Below are 22,593 nucleotides of genomic sequence, written 5' to 3'. Positions count from 1 at the left end.
CACAATGCCTTCAATTAAAGGCTATTGTCAGTCATTATTAAGTTGAGTAAAATAGATGTGGGCAAATGGCAGCCATGTCCCACAGAAACAGATTGCAGATACAAGGAAGCATGTGCTGCATTCAGAATTATCAAAAGGTACCTTTACTACCTGGAAAAAGTATTTCACATGTCTGGACAAATGAGCGGTCGCATTACAGTACATCCCGTCCCCAGGAATTGCTGATCAACTGTCATCTGTTGCAGGCTGGAAATACTGTTGCTAAATAAGGCTTCGGTGTGCATCACAAAGATTGGGATTAAGAAAAACAATGGCTGAGTGAGAAGGTGAAAATGCCAGTGTAGAATTAACAGTGGTCCCTAGAATACTACAAGGCGGTTGCACCCAGCATTTAATCCTGACACTAAAGAGTGTCACATCTGCACAATTTCTTTAAGAGGCAAACCAAATAATTTGGCCCTAAATTCACATTCAGTTCTTCAGATATCACCCCATTGCCATATTATGCTAATCTCCTATTTTCTTATCAATGACGAATAAACATTCAGTACAATGTTTATTTTAGGACATTTATTTCTTCCAGTGTGCTCTGTGCGAATGTCAGTAGCCTTGATGCTACCACTCAATACTCACACTTCAGATATGTGAGCTTACCGCCCTAAATTGATTCCGTTGCTGAAGGAGTGAATGCACACAGAGACTGTAGGGTTTCATGGACTGCTTGTTGCTTGTGGCCTGAAAATCTCCCTTGACTGTGCATTACGAGGGTGATGCAAATGAATTATCCATAGCTGAGGCTATGGTGGTTCCAGGATAGCTACTGGCTTCCTGGAGCTGCATGGAATGGAGTTTGGCTTTAAAGTCCATTTCAGTGTGTTCCTTCTGTCCCTTTCAGTTCTTTAAGAGACTTGGCAGCTCTTGAACAAATTTGTTTTTTTCTTGTTAGTGCCTTCCAAATCTATAGTGCAAATGAAATCTGCTGGCTTTATTTTCTCAACGATATTTCAAGTGCTTAACTGGCTCTTAATTACACTTTACGGCTATTCAGCAGACTTGGTACAACCCTTTACATGGGCTGTCCACCATATTTTTTATTCTTCATGGGATGTGGGCGCCGCTTGCAAGACCAGCATTTGTTGGTCATCCCTAATTGTCCTTGAACTAGGTAGCTTGATCGGCCATTTCTCAGGGCAGATAGGGGGCAATTGCTGTGGGTCTGGAGTCACATGTAAGGCAGACCAGGTAAGGATGGCAGATTTCCTCCCCTAAAGGACATTAGTGAACCAGATTCCTCTTTACAACAATCGTTGATCGTTTCATGGTCACCATTACTGAGACTAGCCAGGTTTAATATTCCAGATTTAATTAATTGAAATTAAATTCCACCAGCTGCCCATGTCCCCAGGGCATTAGCCTAGGCGTCTGGATTACTAGCCCTCTGTCTCTCTCTGTCCCCCACGCTCCCTCACCCCCCCCCCACTTTATGAAAGTAGAAGTTTCACAGATTTGCTCACAATAAGAAAACCTAAATATCACGGGTACACAAGCTGCAGTAAATTCTCCCAGGTAATATTACACAGTACTCCTAAGATTAGACAACCAGCAAGAAGGTTCAGGTTCATGTGCAAAACAAAAATGGGCAGTGATTTACTTCATTTAAAACTGCAAGGACATTGGTGCATCTATGGATCTCAACGGGTTAGAATGCAGCTGGTGACAGGAATCACACATTTATTGTTCATTTGGGCAATATATTCGATAATTATTAAAGCTTGAGAAGTTTAATGTACTCAATACTATTTGGTTATCCCCACCCCTAACCGTTATTTCTCTGATCTCGGTTTCTCTTCTACCACAGTTATATAAAATCCCCTTCAGATCAGCATCAAAATTCTATTGAGTGCATCAGGGAAGCATTATCAAATGCATCAAGGGTTTAAAGATTTCACAATGGAAGCTGCAAGAGAATAGAACAGAAAGGGCATATTGCGATATGGAAAATTTATACGGTCGTTCTGATGTTAAGTATATATCAAAATGTGGAGAAGTTGCTAATAATGGTTGGGTAACAACGTGTGGCCTCAATCCACTTAGTTCCAGAAGAATGAAACCTTTCCACTATATTCAAGCAGAGTTGTTTTGGTGCCTTTGAGTGAAAAAGGATTAGCTTTCTTGGCTCTGCACATCATGGTTCACAATCTCCATTTGTTATCATGTGGGCAGATTTCAACTTATTCGAGACAGTGCTTGGATTCCAAGCATCTCAATATCACATTGTGATCTTTAAAAATGGGTAATAAATATGCCCACTGTTAATCTAAGTTTCTGTATGGCTTGGATTCCCAGATCTGAGCTGAATACTTCAGTAGAAACTTGATTTGTTTTATGATCACCCAATATTTGCCTCAGTTCTTTGTCCATCACCAGTAAAATGACTGGAATTTTATGGCCCTATCACAGCGTAAAATGCGGCGAGCATTTCTAAACTCCATTGACTTCGACAGGACTGTAAAATGCGGCCGGTGTAAAATTGCACCCAATGATTCTGATCTTCCCTTTGGATATTACAAAAGTTTACAACAGTATGTCGAAAATGACGGATCTCAGTGCTTAAAGTCCTACAGTGGGAGAAAGCTCCTTGTCTGCACATTGTGTTAAATTGATGGCATCGATACAGAGAATTTTTGTATTTAAAATTAATTTCACGCCAGGTTTTGAAAGTAACCCAATTCTCAACTCCCAACTGTACAACTGATCCTGTGCTTTCTGTCTTCAGTAATCACATTCTGTCAGTGTCTATTTCCTCTCCCTTAGTGCAGTTCTACTGATAATACTTCAGAAAACCTAGCGAGGGAGTTTAAGGTCACCATACATCAATTAGTGAGACCATGAAAAGGCTTTTCCAGTTTCCAGTTAAAAGGGGGGGGAGAAGACTTGCATTTACACAGTGCTTTTCATGAACTCAGGGCTTCCCAAAGTGTTTTACAGCCAATTAAGTTCTTTCGAGGTACAATCACTGTCGCACTTCAGAAAACATGGCAGCCAAAATGCTTACAGCAAACTTCCACAAACAGCGATGAGACAACGACCAAATAAACTGTTTTTGTTTTGTTGATTGAGGGATAAACATTGGTCAGGACACCGGTGATAGCTTTTACCTCCAAAAAACTCAGCAGGTCTGGCAGCATCGGCGGAGAAGAAAAGAGTTGACGTTTCGAGTCCTCATGACCCTTCAACAGAACTGAGTAAAATTAGGAGAGGGGTGAAATATAAGCTGGTTTAAGGTGGGGTGGGGGGGGAGAAGTTGGTTGGGGTGGGGAGGGGTGGTTGTAGGGACAAGCAAGCAGTGATAATTAAAAGATGTCACAGACAAAGGAACAAAGAGGTGTTGAAGGTGGTGATATTATCTAAGTGAATGTGCTAATTAAGAATGGATGGCAGGACACTCAAGGTACAGCTCTAGTTGGGGTGGGGTGGAAAGACTGACAGGGCATTACAGGTATAGATTTAAAAATAATGAAAATAGGTGGGAAAAGAAAAATCTATATAAATTATTGGAAAAAACAAAAGGGAGGGGGAAAAAACGGAAAGGGGGTGGGGATGGAGGAAGGAGTTCAAGATCTAAAGTTGTTGAGTTCAATATTCAGCCCGGAAGGCTGTAAAGTGCCTAGTTGGAAGATGAGGTGCTGTTCCTCCAGTTTGCGTTGGGCTTCACTGGAACAATGCAGCAAGCCAAGGACAGACATGTGGGCAAGAGAGCAGGGTGGAGTGTTAAAATGGCAAGCGACAGGGAGGTCTGGGTCTTTTTTGCGGACAGACCGCAGGTGTTCTGCAAAGCGGTCGCCCAGTTTACGTTTGGTCTCTCCAATGTAGAGGAGACCGCATTGGGAGCAACGAATGCAGTAGACTAAGTTAGGGGAAATGCAAGTGAAATGCTGCTTCACTTGAAAGGAGTGTTTGGGCGAGAAGAAGTGAAGGGGCAGGTGTTGCATCTTCTGCATGGGCATGGGGAGGTGCCATAGGTGGGGGTTGAGGTGTAGGGGGTGATGGAGGAGTGGACCAGGGTGTCCCGGAGGGAACGATCCCTACGGAATGCCGCCAGGGGGGGGTGAAGGGAAGATGTGTTTGGTGGTGGCATCATGCTGGAGTTGGCGGAAATGGCGGAGGATGATCCTTTGAATGCGGAGGCTGGTGGGGTGATAAGTGAGGACAAGGGGGACCCTATCATGTTTCTGGGAGGGAGGAGAAGGCGTGAGGGCGGATGCGCGGGAGATGGGCCGGACAGCGTTGAGGGCCCTGTCAACGACCGTGGGTGGAAAACCTCGGTTAAGGCATCTGTTCTGATGATGCTACCTTCAAAAACAGTTCCTCTGACATGTCCTCCTACAGGTAATTCTGTTTTTGTTTTGGATTTCCAGCATCCGCAGTAGTTTTTTGTTTTGACCTTTTACATACACCTGACAGGGTAGACAGTGTTAATGGGTGGTTAATTATGTTGTTAAAGATACACAGACGATGGGCATTGTTTGATTAAGGGTTGGGAAGACATATAAAGAGATTCAGGGCTGGAGCACATCGTCAACCCCAGGAACGATATTTTAATCTAATTAAATATTTCCTTTGAAAAACTTTTTTTTCTTACATTGTCCCTTTAAGTTTAAACTTCCCAGTCAATTCCCACAAATGTCTGTGTCAGGACTTTTGTAGTATCAGATCTCGCATCTCCCAACTGGTGTACCATCTCAGATGATCACGTGACTGGAAGATTTGTGCCATTATTACCATCATCTAAAGTTTGGTTGATTAGTTTATTTTATTGGTTTATTTAAAAGAGCAAAAAGAGAGTCAGGTCCAGTCAACAGGCAGTTAAGGGGGTCGTCCAGCCCAACTGTCTACCCCTCTTCCATGGCAATGTTCATGCCCGGGTCTCCCTGGAGAAGGGGCACGCAGTGTCCGTTGGTATGCTTGAGGCCTTCTGCAACTGGTGGGCACCACGGGGACTGGAGTGCGTCATCAGCTCCCAAAAGAAAGTTTTCATTTGGTTAGTTAAGTTTCCTTTAAAGTTTTGTCTTTTGTTAGAGTGCCCCTTTAAGGGGCTGTCAATTTAGCTAGTTCATTTGTTAATCAGTTTCATTTTGTTCCATTGGTTTACTGAAAAGAGAATAAAGAGAGTCAGCTGGAGTGCATTATCTACCCCAGTGACCACCCCTCCCCCAACACATTATTTTAATTTAAGTAAGTTTCTGTTGAAGTTTTGATTTTTGTTACAGTGCCCCTTCAAGGGGCTGTTAACTTGCTAATTTGTTTATTAGTTAATTTGTTAATTAGTTTATTTGTTTTTCAACAAATACTCAAAATTGAGTATAAAGAGAGTAGGCTGGGACATTGGGTTGGCCGTTGTAAGGCAGAGAGCTGCATCCTGTGAGTAAACCTATGAACAAGGAAAAGATCTGTACCCTGACTGATAGTTCACCATCTGGCTGGGATCCGTTTAACTAACAAGGCCTCATTTTAACACCTCATCTAAAAAGCAGCATTTCGGACAGTGCAGCGCTCCCTCAGTATTACATTAGTGTGTCAGCCTCAATTTTTGTGCTCAGATCTCCAGTGTGTGACTTGAACCCACCGCCTTCTAACTCAGAGGCAAGACTGTTGTCGAGTGAGCCATTGCTGAAAATAGCCATAGTAAAAAGATGTGGAGCATCAAAGAATATTTCCTGATTCAGACATCAGAAAGCCCTGCTTCAGTAGATTTCTGAGAAATTCGAACACATCAAATGATTAAATACTGCATCTTCGTGTTTTATATTGTATTATCCGGCCCAGTTTAAGACCTTGTGTTCAATCCCTGGCCATTAATCTAAACCAGGGAAGGAGTAAGGACGAATACTCTAAAGTTGCCATCAGGTTCTCTGGTGGAGGTGGATCATGAGGATGAGTAGGATGTGATGTCGCCCACAGTCATACAGCCTCCTGGCACTCGTTCCAAGATAAAGAACAACACTTGGGTGGGTACCAATGACTGCAGCATGATTCATCATCTCTAGGAGAAAATGAGAAACAAAATAAAAGGGTTTCTTTTCAACTGCTTTAACAGATATAACCCTGAATTCCATTTTATAATATAAAAAAAGACATCTCTCCAATTTGTGGTAACTTGGATAAGAACAACCTCCTATTCTTATTTTGTAATTTGCTTTAACTGTTGCTAAAATTATAAAAATTGCAGTCAAACCCAGATTTACTTCCTAATCCTAAATACGGACATGTCTGAGCCACAAGAGAATAAGTAGTTCCTTTAACTTTGATAGATCATGCAATAAAATATTGAGAGTAATGACCTGGATCTCCCCAGCCGCTGTCCTTTATTCAATAATTCTCACGCCATGGTCCAAGACTTACTTGCTGCTTCCCTTCTCTTCAGCTATGGTCCTCAGCAGATCATCTATTCCACATTATGGGGTAATTTCAGGAATTACTGCTCCACATAAAGGGTGGTGGAAATCTAGAACTCTCGCCCACAAAGTACCATTGAGACTGAGGGTCAATTGAAAATGTGAAAACTGACATTGAGAGGTTTTTTTTAAGGCAAGGGTATTAAGGGCTACAGGACCGGGGTTGGTAAATGGGGTTAAACTACCAATCTTCCATGATCAAACTGATTGTGGGACAGACTCAAGGAACTGAATGGCCTCCTCCTGTTCTTATGTTCCTACATGCATCTGCAATTCCAATTGCCTTCAGCTTGTGTGTGGGATGTTGAACGAGCTGTTGTTTCCTCTCCCGCAAAATCAGTCTCCAGGAGGACAATCGCTATGACATCCAAGGGCCAGTTGGAGGCTTAGTGGCATTCTGCATCCTGGGGTATTTTCTGCAGTTGGTGAAATGTCTTGATGGATTGGAATTGGATAGGCCTTCCTTCTCATTTTTTTAACATATTCTAAAATTCCTACAAGACAGCATATCGATTGTTGTGCGTGGATTGTTGCAAGATTGTACCATCAATTCGCCACACTGTGAGCTCCCTCTCTCAGCAGGAAAGTCTCCACCCACAACACCCACCCCCACCCCCACTACACCCACCAGAGAGGGGGAATCACTCTGTGTGTTACCAATGGTACAATTACACTGAGGTGTATGCAAGCTTTTTAGAGAATAAGCCACAAACTTTGTCAAAATCTTTGTATGCAAGACATTCCTTTGCTCCATGACAAGAGTCAGTAAGGTTCCTAATGACATGATGTAGGGTAGCCACAGGTAAACTACATGGTTGAAACTTGCAATAAAAGATAAAGCTCTTGTTAGTCTGCTCACCTATAATCCTAAATTCAGCAAAGCCTTCAATAGAAACACTGTTTATGGACTGTGACCAAACCACATTAACAAGCCCAAAAGACTAACCAGCTGACATATGAGGAAAACAGCCAACACTGACTCAATTGAGGTGTTCTGTGTGGTGAGTATATGATACTTGGAATTTGTAATGGAACAGGTATTATAACACCATGATCAATCTATAAGTGCAAGATTGCTAAGTTTTGGGTGACTTTTGGACCAATAAATGTATACCTCAAGCTCAAGAGTGTCCCTGAGATACCTGTCTAATCCAGAGTTTTCTGGTCAACAAGGTCCACTGAAACTTTCAACTGTGGGGAAACAATGGCCCAAAACTTGCTGTGGCAGGTGATCAAATGATGCCTGCTGTTAGGTAGGCCTTCTCCTGCCCACTCAACGTTGATGTGGTTTTGCCCTGCAAGTAGCTGGGTGCGTGAGATGGAAACAGTGCGACATCCTCTACAGGGGCTCTCGAACCTGATTAAACAGTACGTAATTGTTCATCTCATTAACCAATCAGATTGAAGCATTCTGAAAGTTACATTGCAAAGACTGAGAAGGGGGTGTAATTTAGAATGGTGTGTTCAATAGCAAATCAGGTACAGAAAGAGAGGCAAGAAAGGTTGGATTGAGAGAGAAAAATGAGATTGAAGAAAAAGTTATTTTTTTTTATGGCTCCAATAATTCAAGCCTGAAGGAATGAGACTCCACTCATGTAATAGTTAATTTTCAGTGCCAGAGAGGTTAAATGACTATAATTAACAATGATCACGTCACTAAAATATTAGTTAGACTTGAAATGATTTGATTACATTTTCTGTAGCAAGTTTAGTTTGCATGCACCATGCAAGTATAGGAAAATCATGCTGCTCAAAGTATTTGATGGTGAGCCAGACAATGAGATGTGAAACTAATCCCAGAGCAGCTCAATTCCAACAGCAACTTTCAATCTCCTTGTTTAATTGTGCTCCTTTGAAGTTGCTATGGCATTATTGAGTACAATGGCAAGCATCACCATTATTTTCACGGTACCTTTTGGGCTACTGTCTGCATCTTCCTCTGGCAATGGGTTTACATCCAGTGGAATCAGTAGAGACACCAGGTTTGAAGTTCCTTAGATGACGTGCTTGGTAACTAGTGAGTTCATGAACCTACCAGCTGCCTGATTGCTTCATGCTCTGTTGATGTGTTCAGATTTGATTATCTGCAAATGGACAGAGTGTGTAACAGCCTCATAATGAAGCCAAATTTTAAGGATACGCTGAATTTCCCCACTTTACTCCCAGTTTCCAACAAACACAAAACTTGACATCTACAATGATATTTAAAACTTAAAGTTATTGCCTATGGGGAATGAAACCATTAGGAGATAGATTTATTTTTCCTGACAGGCCATTCCAAGCTTTAGGGATTGCTTTCACTGTTCCTTATCAAAAGGGTAACATACAAGAGAATAAAGAACATATTTTTGGGCAGTAGGTCATGGTTCAATATGTCTCCTCTTTTGAAGCGATAAGAAACGTTGAAGCAAGTATATATCTTGTTTAGATTTCTTTAGGAATTTACTGGCCCACATGGTTGAAAGTTACTGAAATGAACTGAAAAGTGGCTTAAGCAGCAGAAGTAAAGTGTCATTGAATGTGAGGCTGGAAGGAGCTTACTAATGGCATATCTCAAGGAACAGTGTTTGGACCATGTTTTTCTTTATTCCTTCATCAGATGTGGCCATAATTTATTGCCCATCCCTAATACCCTTGAATAGAGTTGCTTGCTCAGCCATTTCAGAGTCAACCACATTGCTGTGGTCCTGGACTCATATAGGCCAGGCTGGGTAAGGGTGGCAGATTTCCTTCCCTAGAGGATGTTAACAAGCCAGATGAGTTTTTACAACAATTGATAATAGTTGTCATGGTCACCATTATTGAAACAAGTTTTCAATTCCAGATTTTCATCATCTGAATTTCACTAGCAGCCACGGTAGGCTCTGAACCTATGTCCCCAGGACATTAGCCTGGGTCTCTGGATTGCTAGTCCAGTGACATTACCACTATGCCACCATCTCCCCATCACATTACCAACCACAATGTCATAAGCTGCCATTTTAAGTAAGAAAACAAAGCTCTCCCCAGGAAAGGATGGTTCTGCAAACAACAGGAGAACAGGTTGAGTAGGTATAGAAAGCCCTGGATAGATTCTGGGATGTCAGATATTATTCAATGTAGACAAATGCAAAGCCATAAGCCTGAGAACAGATAACAAAAAAACTGACAATATAAAGAAAGAATTTGTATTAATTAAGCACCTTTCACAACCCCACGATGTCCCAAAGTACTTAACAGCCAATGGAGCACTTTGAAATGCAGTCGTTGTCATAATGTAGGAATACAGGTTAAATGGCATTATTGTACAGGATATTACCACAGGAGAGGGATTCGGGAATACTGATAGATAAACTGCTGAAGGCATCAGCAGAATGCATAGCAATAGTAACTAGGGCATCCTGATTTACATATCTAGAGGAATAGAGCACGAATCTGAGGAAGTGATTCAAATTCATCCACTCCATGTTGTTTCCAGCAGATATTGATCTCTGTTCAGTCCTGTAGCATAACGACACCCTCAACAAGTGTAATGATGCATTAGTTTAATTCATAAAAGGAAGTGTGGAATTGTTATGGAAGAGAAAAAACCCAGGGTCAAGGGGACAAGAAAAATCTAATTACAAACGAAAGAGGTAATTATTTTTTCTTTAGAATGGCTAACTGATGGGATATAATGTCACTAGTGCATCAAATGTGGAATAATTCAAAGCCTTCAAAAATATTTGAAAGATTGTTGATTAGGTAAAGAGGGAGGCAGGTTAGCAATGAAGTGATGAAAACTGCCCAAGTAGGCCATATAGACCTACCCAAACAATAGATTAAATAAATGTACTGAGTGAGCATTCTTGATTACTTCGTGTATTATAGATTAATTTAGGCAGACATTCCAATTCTTACATGTTTAAAGCATGCATTCCTTCAACAGATGTTAATGCTTCAAATATGGTCACATTCACAAGATTTTAAGGACCCTGTGCTTGCTACATTCTCAATGAATTTAGGAAATTGCCTTATCTTCTTAAGGATTGTAACATATTCTGTCTGTTTTTGGTGAAAGGGATTTCAAGATGATTAAAGCAAAAGGCATGTCTGTCCCCAAGCTCCAGTATGTATCAGGCCAGATATTCATTATACCCATATAAAGTCTTCAATTATGTATGCCTTAAGTTAAATCTTAATTATAAAGACTTCCAATGTATTTTGTTAAATAACTGAAACTGTTTTATCAAGAAATGTTTCAATTTGTGCAGAAACACTGTACATACTTCGAACTATTATTGCTAAAAATAATTGTTATCTGTAAAGTATTTTTCAAAGCGTTGTGTGGTGCAATTACATCAGTGGTTAGCAACATTTCTTCATTCTTGGCACATGTTTTGGATGTTCACATGTTTCATTTAACTTCACAAACACAAGTGTAACTTGTGATGAATGCATGCCCTTACAACTGAAACTTGTAAGGGTGTATAGATCTCTATACAAATATTAAACTGCAAGTTCAGATAAGTTGTTTTGAACTAAATTTCAGCACAAATGTTTGTGCAAAAGTTTTTTTTGGTATCAGCGACTCATACAGCATATACTTAAATGCCAACAGAATGTGTAATCAGAGCACAAGGGATATGAGAGAGTAATTTTTGGGTGAAATTGGACAAGGTGGGGACAAAAACAAAGGCAGAACTGCCTTTAGTGTCTATTATTCACCTAACTAATATGCAGTTCTACAGAAGTCAAAAGAACTGAATATTAGAGAATATTAGACCAGAACATTCATTATAACCACATAAAGGCTTCAATTATGCACTTGTTAAATTAAATCCTAATTATAATGGCTTCCAATGTGTTTTGTTAAATAACTGAAACTGGTTTATTAGAAGATGATTCAATGTGTGAAGTAACGTACTTCATACTAATATTCCTCAAAGTAATTATTACCTGTTTTGCTACCAACTACTGCCCACCACCCTCCCCCAACCCAAAGAAAACTCCCCATGTCCAATTTCACCAGTGAGGAATTGGTGTGACATCTCTCACCTGCTCTCAATGGAGGTGTGAACCCATTGAAGTGAGAGGGTTTATACCTATATTAAATCAACACACATGAGGAATATTAGATGAATATGCTGACTGATGGCAGATAGTGGAATCTAAAGTGTTGGTGTGACTGCTTCTGTTAAATCTTAAAATTTCTCATTCAGATGCCTTACATTTTAGCCATTTTGGAATTCTTTGGATGCAAGATACTGCAAATACACCCATATCAATTCGTCCATTCACTATTTTAATTCATTAGCAAGCCTGTATAACATTACTTGCTAACTGTTCCACATGTTAGTTAACTAGGGAAGACAGAGCTGCTTCCACTTTCCCTGTCCCTTAATAAATTCAATGATAAACTGTAAACGAGTTGTCACTCTACTCAAATCAACGGTGGGAAAACACTTTGACACAAAACAGACTGGACCCTGCTCAGGCCGTCAAAAGCTGCACTGGTTAACTGGTCATCTGAAAATAAGGTTAAGACGGTAATTAAAGCCCCCTTAACCTGGTGCCCCCTGTTCAACCCAAATGAATCAGCACTCAGACCACTGAATACTGGTCGGTTTGGCACTTGCTCGTTCGAGAACTGTTTTTAAACACTGCGAGTCCAGAAATAATTTGCGGTATAGAAGGCTGTGATCTGTTGAAAGAAACTCCTTCTGAAGTTTGTTGAGAATTGGCAGCAATTTGGTGGAAATAATTAGACATTGACCCCGGGGCGCAGAACATAGCTGGCTGTGGTATACATTGTCCTTCCCATTAGTCCTATGTGTTCGTCAACTGTTTACAGAATCTTCATTAACTAAGAGGGTTGCGAGATAAGGGGAACTCAAGCAGGGCATCAATGGCCAAGATAAGACCCTGCAACTGTGCAATGATATTGGTAGAAGGAGAGTGCACTAGCACAGAGCACAAGGCGCAAGTCAGGAGGAATCCATTTGTTTCAGGAGTCGCATTTGTTTCCATTATTCCTTTGGAGGTGCTGCGCGAATTAAATCAACAGATTGGGCGAATCTGCTTCGAATCACAGGGCGTCCCTCAAGACCAGAAGCAATGCCCTGTGCAACCTGGTTCGCCATCGTGTCTTCTCTAAGTTGCCTGTTGCAAGTTGCAATGTGCAAGCCGCTTAACGGTTGGGACCAGTCAGCCGATCAAGAGGGGGTCCAAAGTTACGACAGCGAAGGTGTTCCGGATGAAGATGACGGCTTCGACTTCAATGCGTTTTTGGAAAGCATGAAGGACGAGTTCCTACGGAGCTTAAACCTGTCAGATATCCCTGCGCACGACGCGGCCAGAGTAGAGCCACCACAGTTCATGATCGACCTGTACAACAAATTTGCCACCGATAGATCATCCATGCCGTCCTCAAACATCGTGAGAAGCTTCAGGAACGAAGGTAAATGCATTTCACAGTCTCTACAGAAGCATCTGCTCGTCTTCCAGCGAGAGGGGGGTGGGGGAGAAAAGTGTGAGGATTCTGGCCTTAAATAACATGCTTGGTGGAAAGTATTCCTGCATTATACAGGCGCTTGGAACTGCAGTAAAACCATTGACCTAATCGCCCAATATGAAACTATTTGAAGTAGACTAATGAGTGGAATTTTAAAAATTATGCCATTGGTTCTGGCGAATGATTAGATCTGTATTTTGGACAAAATCATATTCCAAACCTACCGCATTCATCGTGGGCAACGCCAGTTTGCATCATTTCTTAGTATATCTCAATGCAAGAGTTTAAAATTGTGGAATTTTAAAATTGGGAATAAAAATTAAAATTGGAAATAAAATTAAAATTGGAAGTAAAATGACCATAAAATTGGAAATAAAATTAAAATTGGAAGTAAAATGACCATAAAATTGGATCCATGGGCTACTGGTGATTTTGTGGGGTTTCGACACAACTGTTTACATAGAGAACTTGGATGCTCCACAGTCACTTTTCCAAAACAGTTTGTTATTTTTTTTTACAGATACCACGTCCATTTTCCCGGTGGGGGAAAACCAAGTCAGGAGACACATCCTCGTCTTTAACATCTCCATCCCCCGCCATGAAGAGATCACCATGGCCGAGCTGAGGCTCTACACCTTTCTGGAGAGAGACAGGAGGATGTACGAAGGTGTGAACAGGGTGGTGACGCTTTACGACGTGGAGGAGGCGGGCGACGAGCGCCCGCCGCGAGTCTCGCCGCGAGTCTCGCCGCCACCCCAGCTGACGTTGCTGGTCTCCAAGCAGATCGACGGCAAGGACAGCGGCTGGGAGGCCTTTGATGTGACCGACGCCATCCAGCGCTGGTTCAGGTCGGGCAGGACGACGCACAGGCTGGAGGTCCACATCCAGAACGCCCTAGAGGGAGCGTCCCAGGAGGAGGAGGTGGTGGACCTGGACCTGGACCGGGGCTCTGCAGACAAGGACGTGCCGCTGCTGGTGGTCTTCTCCAACGACCGGGGCCACGGCCAGAGGGTATCCGGGGCTGAAATGAAGGAGATGATCGTGCACGAGCAGGAGATCGTGCTGGAGGAGCTGGCGGACCGGTCCAGCTCGCCGGGGCACGCCGAAGCCCTAGTCCAAGCGCAGGCCATGCTCTCCTACGACTCCACGTCCAGGACCCGCAGGAACGCCAAAGGGGATTATTGCAAGCGCTCCCCACTGCACGTGGACTTCGCCGAGATCGGCTGGAACTCCTGGATCATCGCCCCCAAGAGCTACGAGGCGTACGAGTGCCGTGGGGTGTGCTACTTCCCCCTGACCGACCATGTCACCCCCACCAAGCACGCCATCATCCAGACGCTGGTGAACCGCTCCAACCCCAAGAAAGCGGCGCGGGCGTGTTGCGTCCCCACCAAGCTGGACCCCATCTCGGTCCTCTACAAGGACGATGCCGGGGTAGTGACTTACAAATACAAGTACGAGGGGATGGTGGTGGCGGAGTGCGGCTGCAGATAGTGGGAGGGTGCGGGGGTGTGTGGTGGAAAGCGAGAACACTCGGCCGGTGCCCAAGCACACACACACACACACTTTGTAAATCTGTACATTTTGAGATGCAAATTTATATATTTGTTTATTTAATGACAACGTATGTACAGCTGGCTAATATAAATCGTTAAAAACCTTCCACCCAAGAGCGGGAGATCTGAGGAAGAAAAGCTCACTGTAAATACATACAAGATATTATGAGTTAATTGTGGTGCATTGTTATTGCTGCCGTGTCTATCATGCTTTCACTCTCTCTCTGGGTCTGCTTCACAACGGTGAAATAAAATGTAGGCATTGCAAGTCCGATGCCCCTCCTCTCTCTGAAAAAGTGCTGTCAAACCTGGTCTTAGAAGCGGCACAGCCAAAGGAATTGGTTTATTTATATTCATCTGTAAATCGGTGAGGAAGGTGTTGAGTGACAAGAGGTCGTAGTCCCAAGTGCAAGTCTTATCCGAGGACATACCACGCACTGCTCCCCCACATCCCCCCTCCTCCCCTCTTCTGCATTGTACACTTAAACAGATAAGAGCACATGCCTGAACAAACCCGCGGGCAGTCACTTCCTGTGAACGAATAAATACTTTATCAAAAAAACAGATAGCTAAACTGCCTTTTTTCCAGTACATGCTCGCTATTAGCGAAAATAAAGAGTCAAGAGGTCAGAACACAGCTGAACAACGAAACGTTGGCCAAGGGCAGCTTGTTATTGCAGCCTTCACCCTGCCTGAGTTTATTGTCACCATCTCGTGTTGAGAACTTTAAAGATGTATTAGAAATAAGCAGGGGGGGGGAAAACATTCTAACGGCGTGTAAAGGGCTATTTCCAATCCTCCTCCACATGGTGTGTGTGGGTTGGCAATCAGTAGAATCGATTAGCTAATGATTGATTGGGGTGTAGGCCGCTTTAAGGCGAATTGGCAAATAATTATCACTGACAGTAATAACGAAAAAGCGTGTATAAACATTCCCAAATGAATAGGGGCGGCCTATGGGTCAAATACAAAGGGAAACAGCTGTGGCTCAGTCCATAGCACCCTCGCCTTTGAATCAGAAGGTTGTGGGTTCATGTCCCACTCCTGGAAACCAAGAACTGTGATTGTACTCAAAAGAGTTGCAATATGTGACTGGACTCAAAAGAGTTACAAAGGGAAACATGCTTTAATTACAGTCAGGTATCCAACGGTTCACAGTTGTTCTGTTACCTGGCCGACTCTAACCCAGTGGTAAATGTAGACATATCAAAAGTTACGGAATCCAGTCAGGCGAAATGAACTTCTAAGAAAGTTTTTTTTTCAATTTAACGAGTGCCCAGCGCTGATGAACAGACTCTGGTTTTAGCATTTGACTAAGTGCGTTCAAGATTGTGAATAAGCCACTTTATGGATCATCCGCGCGCACAACTGGATATATCAAACGAGTACCTTTTGCTTGGCGGCACTTTGACTGATTTAAAGTGAAGTCCCGCCAATGGGAGGGGTGAGGAGGAATTCACCTTGCGCTTGTTCAACCGGAGCGTTACGGAGAAATAGGCTGCAGGACGCGCCCTGGACGCTGTGAACAATCCTGAGGGCCCAGTGTGCTCATAGAGGATGTTCCATGTGATTTTGCTGTTTTCGCCGAAGGCTGCGCCGTGCAATAACGCCCCCAGCCGCCTTACAGAACTGCAGTGAGAACGTAGCACCCGTACTGCGCGCAGCAAGATCCCACAGGAGCAGAGTGATAACGACCAGAGAGCTTCTGTTTCAGTTATGTTGGTTGATGTAGAAACTATGGGACAGGACACTGGAAAGAATCTTCTTCGAGCAGCGGCCTGGAATCCTTGCTGTACACTTGAGAGGGCAGATGGGGGGGCCTTGGTTTTACATGTTATCTGGAAGACGGCAGCTGCGACATTGCAGCACCCCCTCAGTATGCGTCCAAGTGTTCAGTCTGGATTTTGTGCTCAAAGTCTCTGGAGTGGAGCTGGAACCCACAGCCTTCTGATCCACAGGGCTCAGTGCCCCTGAAACTGATCATTGGCAGAGTTTTGTCAGTTTCTAGGCTTGATTCAGTTCTGTGCCTAGTGAATGTTGTAATACTAAAGGGAGGAAGCTACAATACTGTAATATGGGCCTGAATTTTACCCTTGGCGGGCAGGTGCGATTGGCAGGCCCGTGACCGGTGAGGAAATAGGCCCCCGACCGCGGTTTCACACTGGCTTAAGGCCAATTAAGGCCCACCCAGCGTGAAACACGTCTTCCCAATGTTCGGGAAGGTGCGGCTGGGGCCTGTCAACCTCTGGGTTAATGGTGGCCTGTTTAAAACACCACAGGCCGCTCCTTGAAGGCTGCCAGGGAAGAACCTATCTTCTGCATTGCGAACACTGAAGTTATGGCATCAAGTGTGGCTGGAGATGTCAGGCGGGAGGGCAGGTTGGGCGGGCACTCGGCCCCTCGGTTTCCCGGAGAGTGCCTCGCGGTCCTCCTGGAGGAGGGGGCTGCCAGGAGGGACACCCTTGTCCCCCAGAGATGGAAGGAGGAGGCCACTGCGCCTGAAAAAAAGAGCTTGGGAGGAGGTGGCAGCCCAGGTCAGCAGCCTCGATGCTGTGCGGCGCACATGGGTGCAGTGCCGCAAAAGGTTTAACAACCTGCTGCATTCGGCAAAGGTGAGTACCGTGTTGGCATGGTGAAGTGTTAAGACCTTGCCAGGCCCAGTGGAGCTTAGGGGTATTAGAGTCTGAGTGCCAACCGTTAATGATGCTGGAGCTGGCCAAGGGGGTGAGCCCTGGCTGCTTGGTCTGAGTGCCTTGCGGCTCGGATGTGCCCTACGAGGTTTTCCTCAGGTTTGGTTGGCCAGGCTGCAATGGCGCTACAGGTAGAGAGTGGACTAATCAATGCTCCTCTGTCCTTTCAGGAGAAGATGAGCCACAACAACTTTGAGAGGTCTTGGACAGGCGGAGAGGTAGCTCCAGGTACAGAATGAGGGGTTCCTGGGGTTGCACTCGGAACTGCAAGCCCTCACACAGGCACTGACCTCGGGTGGTCAGTGTCAGTGTGGGAAATGGATGAGGCACCCAGTATCCCAGCTAGGTGCCCATCCATCAATGGCAAGCAGGGAGGTCCAGAGCAAGCTCACATTGACGTACGAGCTGCTTGTCATCTCTGCGGGCTCCTGTCAGGGCGCTCTGGATGATGGCAGCAGCTCCTCCACCCCTCTGCCAGGGACCGTGGCATCCGGTGAGGCTGTGATGACTGGGGAGATGCCAGCCGTGGCACTGGCCGCTCCCTCCCAGGCGGGGCCATCACAGGCTCCACTGGCCAGAGGAGAACTGCCAAGGTCATCAAGACCAACAGGACAGCAGAGTCAGCAGGCTGCCTCAGATGCCACTGCCAGCGATGGGAGCGGGCACCAAGACATAGCACTCACAAATGTAAGTTTAAGGCATCATGAGCACAAGAGGGACTGTTCACGGGTGATCTTCTGTTGTGTAATGTTTTGTTTATGTTTATTGGTCTGGGAATGAAGACCAGAGAAGATGATGTTAATTTTTTTGGTATGTGAAAATGACATAAATTTTGTTTTTGTCCTAATGGCCTGAGTGTGCTTCACCTTTGTATATTTTTGATGCAGGGTACGCCAGTCTGTAATGCTGGATGTGAGAGGCTCTAAACTTTATTGCACAGGCACTGAGTGGACTTTGGGTTGAAATGAAAGGGTCATTTCAGACATCAGGATGGAGGCAGCAGCCCTGGTGTGAGGTGGAAGCTGATCTTTGGCAGCCTAGCTGAAGGAGCATTGGATCAAGGTGTCCCTGGTGTCCCTGCCTCCCTGAAGGATACAGGGGTCTGCCTCCACACCCTCAGCATTCTCCTCACCGCACTCCTCTTCTGTCTCACTACTGGATTCATCCTCTGTGGCCTGTGTAGCTGCGTCAAGATCCTCTTCCTCCAGTGAGTCCCCCTTTGCCAGTGCCATATTGTGGAGGGCACAGCATGCAACCACTATCAGTGACACCCACTCTGTGGGGTATTGCAGCACTCTCCCTGAACAGTCCAGGCATCCAAAGTGCATCTTCAGGAGACTTATGGTCCACTCTATCACCACCCTTGTGGAGGCATGACTCCTATTATAACGCTGCTCTGCCTCTGTTTTTGGGTGGCAGAGAGGCATCATGAGCCACCTCCTCAACAGATAGCTCGTCACCCAGCAGCCATTCATCCAGTTGGGCTGAAGCACTGAATAGTCTCAGCACCTGGGAGTGTCCAAGCATATAAGTATCATGGGAGCTGCCAGGGTACCGTGCACAGAGTTGCAGAATCTGCATCCTGTGGTCACAAACTATCTGGACATTCATTGAGTGGAATCACTTCCTGTTGACTAAGGAACCCGACTGACCCACTAGTGCCTTCATGGCCACATGTGTACAGTCTATAGCACCCTGGATGGGGATGGTTCCAGCAATCGCTGCAAAGCCTCTGGCTCACTCAACCTGCCTGGCCTTGTCTGTATGGAAATGAATAAATGTCATTACCCGCCTGAACACAGCTTCTGTCACCAGCTTGATGCAACTGTGGAAAGCTGATTGGGACAAAATCACAGGATCACAGTGCAGAAGAGGCCCTTCGGCCCATCGAGTCTGCACCGACACGTGAGAAACACCTGACCTACCTACCTAATCCCATTTACCAGCACTTGGCCCAAAGCCTCGAATGTTATGACATGCCAAGTGCTCATCCAGGAACTTTATAAAGGATGTGAGGCAACCCGCCTCCACCACCTGCCCAGGCAGTGCATTCCAGACCGTCACCACCCTCTGGGTAAAAACGTTTTTCCTCACATCCCCCCTAAACCTCCTGCCTTTCACCTTGAATTTATGCCCCCTTGTGACTGACCCCTCAACTAAGGGGGACAGCTGCATCCTATCCACCCCCCTGTCCATGCCCCTCATAATCTTGTACACCTCGATCAGGTCGCCCCTCAGTCTTCTCTGCTCCAATGAAAACAACCCAAGTCTATCCAATCTCTCTTCATAATTTAAATATTTCATCCCAGGCAACATCCTGGTGAATCTCCTCTGCACCCCGTCCATTGCAACCATATCCTTCCTATAATGTGTCGACCAGAACTGCACACAGTACTCCAGCTGTGGCCTCACCAAGGTTCTATACAACTCCAACATGACCTCCCTACTTTTGTAATCTATGCCTTGATTGATAAAGGCAAGTGTCCCATTTGCCTTTTTCACCACCCCATGCTTCTCTGCCTTCAGAGATCAATGGACACACACGCCAAGGTCCCTTTGTTCCTCAGAACTTCCTAGTGTCATGCCGTTTGTTGAATACTTCCTTGTCAAATTGCTCCTTCCAAAGTGTATCACCTCACACTTCTCAGGGTTAAATTCCATCTGCCACTTATCTGCCCATTTGACCATCCCGTCTATATCTTCCTGTAGCCCAGGACACTCAACCTCACTGTTAACCACCCCGCCAATCTTTGTGTCATCCACAAACTTGCTAATCCTACCCCCCACATAGTCATCTATGTCGTTTATATAAATGACAAATAATAGGGGACCGAGCACAGATCCCTGTGGTACGCCACTGGACACTGGCTTCCAGTCACTAAAGCATCCTCCTGTCATCACCCTCTGTCTCCTACAACTAAGCCAATTTTGAATCCACCTTAATAAATTACCCTGTTTCCCAGGGGGACATTCCACAAATATCCCCCACTGACCTCTGGAAAGAGCTGGAGGTATAGAAGTTGAGGGCCACGGTGACCATCAGAGCCACTGGCATGGGGTGTCCACCTATACAGTTGGAGTTGATCTCAGGGCCAATCATCTGACAAATGGAGGTCACAGTCCCCCTGGAGAGGCGGAACCTCCTTCGGCATTGCACCTAAGACATATTGAGGTAGCTGTGTCGCCACCTGTAAACCCTGGCAGCAGGATAGTGGCACCTTCTGCGGCCCCTTTTGCCTTGGACTACCTGCTGGCCCTGCGCCCCTTGTGCCTGTGCCTCTACTCCCACAGGTCGCTCCCCTGGAAGCTCCATTGGGACCCCTGGTCTCCTCTCCCTTCTGCTCCTCTCTTCTTCCTCAGAGGAAGTGCCTCCAGCAGAGACCACAATCCCCATTCCCAGGGCAACAGAAGGCTGTCTGATATCTGGAAGGGTCCACATGGTCATAATCCTCCAGGGGCCTCAGAGACACCAATGAGTTCTGAAATGAAGCCTAGAAATGCTAAGAATGAAGCTTAGAACAGAGATGAAGCTGTCAAGTTCCAATTAGCAACCAGCAGCAATCTATCTCCTAAACTCCTCACTGCTCACATTGGCAACGCTGCTGACCCTTTTTATCCTGCCCTTGGATGCGGCTTCGCAAAATGTGGGCTGCCCGCCTGCCTGTTTTGCCCACGCGATGAGTGCGAAATCGCATGGGCAACGTGAACCGGGTTCAGTTGGGTTTTTAATGGGCTTAAGTGGCCTCTTAATTGATGGCGGGCGCAGCTCCGACATCCGCGTGCACCCACTGACCTGAAGATTGTGCACGTGCGGGATGACCTCGGGACGCCCGCCCGACATCTTCTCGCGCTAATTTGTGCCCAATCGGGTCGGGTGCGTGCACCGCCTGCGAGCCATAAAATTCTGCCCACGGAATCTTCCCTGACATTGATCACAGGAAAGTCAGAGGTTAACTTGCTGCAGACAGTGCCAGGGTGTAGAGTGGGGGAGGACCACAGGTCCTCCTAAAAGAAGAGTTAAGGAAGTTTGTAAGAGATTCCCCCAGAGACACTGAAGTATTTTTTTGACTGGCTCTTGGAAAATAAATTGGAAGTTCCTTACTCACTCTAAATGAATAAATGGGACAGTTACAAAAAGAAATCTCAATGTTTTGGGGAGCAGGTGATTTTTTTTTACCTGCTGCACTAATTTCTATATCATTGGAATTTTTGTTGTGAATTTCAACAAGTGATTTTTTAAAAACTCATTTGCCCCCTCTCTTCTACTTTTTTCCAATCATTCACAGAATGTTGGCATCAGTGGCAAGGCCAGAATTTATTGCCCTTGAGAGGGTTGTGGTTCCAGGGAATTGTAGGGCTTGCTGGGCTATTTCAAAGGGCAATTCAGTGTCTGCCACATTGATATGAGCCTGAACTTGCACATAGCCCAGACCAGGTAAGAATGGCAGATTTCCTCCCCTCTTATGAACTGGTTGGTTTTTTTTTAAATGCAGTAGTTTCATGCTCACTGTTACTGATATGTGCATCTTACAGCAGACTTTATTAAATTAATTGGATTTAAATTCCTCAACTGTCATGATGGGATTTGAAATCATATCCCCCAGATCATTGATCCAGGCCTCTGGATGAGTAGTCTGGGAACAACACCACTTTACTTCCGTACCTTATTGAATATTTCTACAACACAAGTCAGTGAGATGATAAGGTTCTAGTTTGCTTAATGTTTAAATCAAGGCTTTTATTCAAAACATCTTTCTGAACTCGAGTAATAGAGCAGTTCTTCCAAAATTCGCTACATACGAACATACGAATTAGGAGCAGGAGTAGGCCATTCAGCATCTCGAGTCTGCTTCGCCATTTGCTAAGATCATAGCTGATCTCATTGTGGCCTCAACTCTACTTTCCTCTCTACTCCCCATACCCCTTGATTCCTTCCTCAATCAGCTAATTTAACCTTAAAAATAATCAACGACCCTGCCTGCACTGATCTCTGGGAAGAGTATTCCACAGACTAACAACTCTCTGAGAGAAAAAATTGTCCTCATCTCCATCTTAAATGGGAGACACCTTATTTTTAAACTGTGTCGTCTAGTTCTAGTCTCTCCCACAAGGGGAAACATCCTTTCAGCACCCACCCTGTCAAGTCCTCTCAGGATCTTATATGTTTCAATAAGATCACATCTCTTCCAAAGGCCAATGGAATACAAACATATGTCAAGTCCTGGCCTGTGTAGGGATTGAACCCACAACCTTAGCATTCATCAAAGCACTGCCCTCTAACCAACTGAGTTAACCAGCCAACATCATTTGGTGAACAATGTTTGTTCTAAATTTTGAGCATAAACAAAAACAAACACAGGCAGTGTAACCATTTAGAATAAAGACCTGCGGAGTCATTTCTGCCTCAATCCTTTTCAACT

General features: G+C 44.8%; 1 protein-coding gene across 1 annotated transcript; it reads left to right on the top strand.

Moving 5' to 3' along the window:
* The first annotated feature begins 12,091 nt into the window (after window positions 1-12,091).
* On the top strand, window positions 12,092-15,038 carry LOC144668705 (bone morphogenetic protein 10-like). Its single transcript, XM_078531040.1, has 2 exons — window positions 12,092-12,873; window positions 13,448-15,038. Exons 1-2 carry the CDS (start codon window positions 12,531-12,533, stop codon window positions 14,419-14,421), a joined length of 1,317 nt encoding a protein of 438 aa, XP_078387166.1. The 5' UTR covers window positions 12,092-12,530; the 3' UTR covers window positions 14,422-15,038.
* The last annotated feature ends 7,555 nt before the right edge of the window (window positions 15,039-22,593 follow it).

The sequence above is a fragment of the Cetorhinus maximus genome, chromosome 27 (assembly GCF_964194155.1).
Source record: "Cetorhinus maximus chromosome 27, sCetMax3.hap1.1, whole genome shotgun sequence".
In the NCBI taxonomy this organism is placed as follows: domain Eukaryota; kingdom Metazoa; phylum Chordata; class Chondrichthyes; order Lamniformes; family Cetorhinidae; genus Cetorhinus; species Cetorhinus maximus.
Note: the sequence above shows the minus strand (reverse complement) of the source record. Positions and strands in the feature narration are given on the sequence as shown.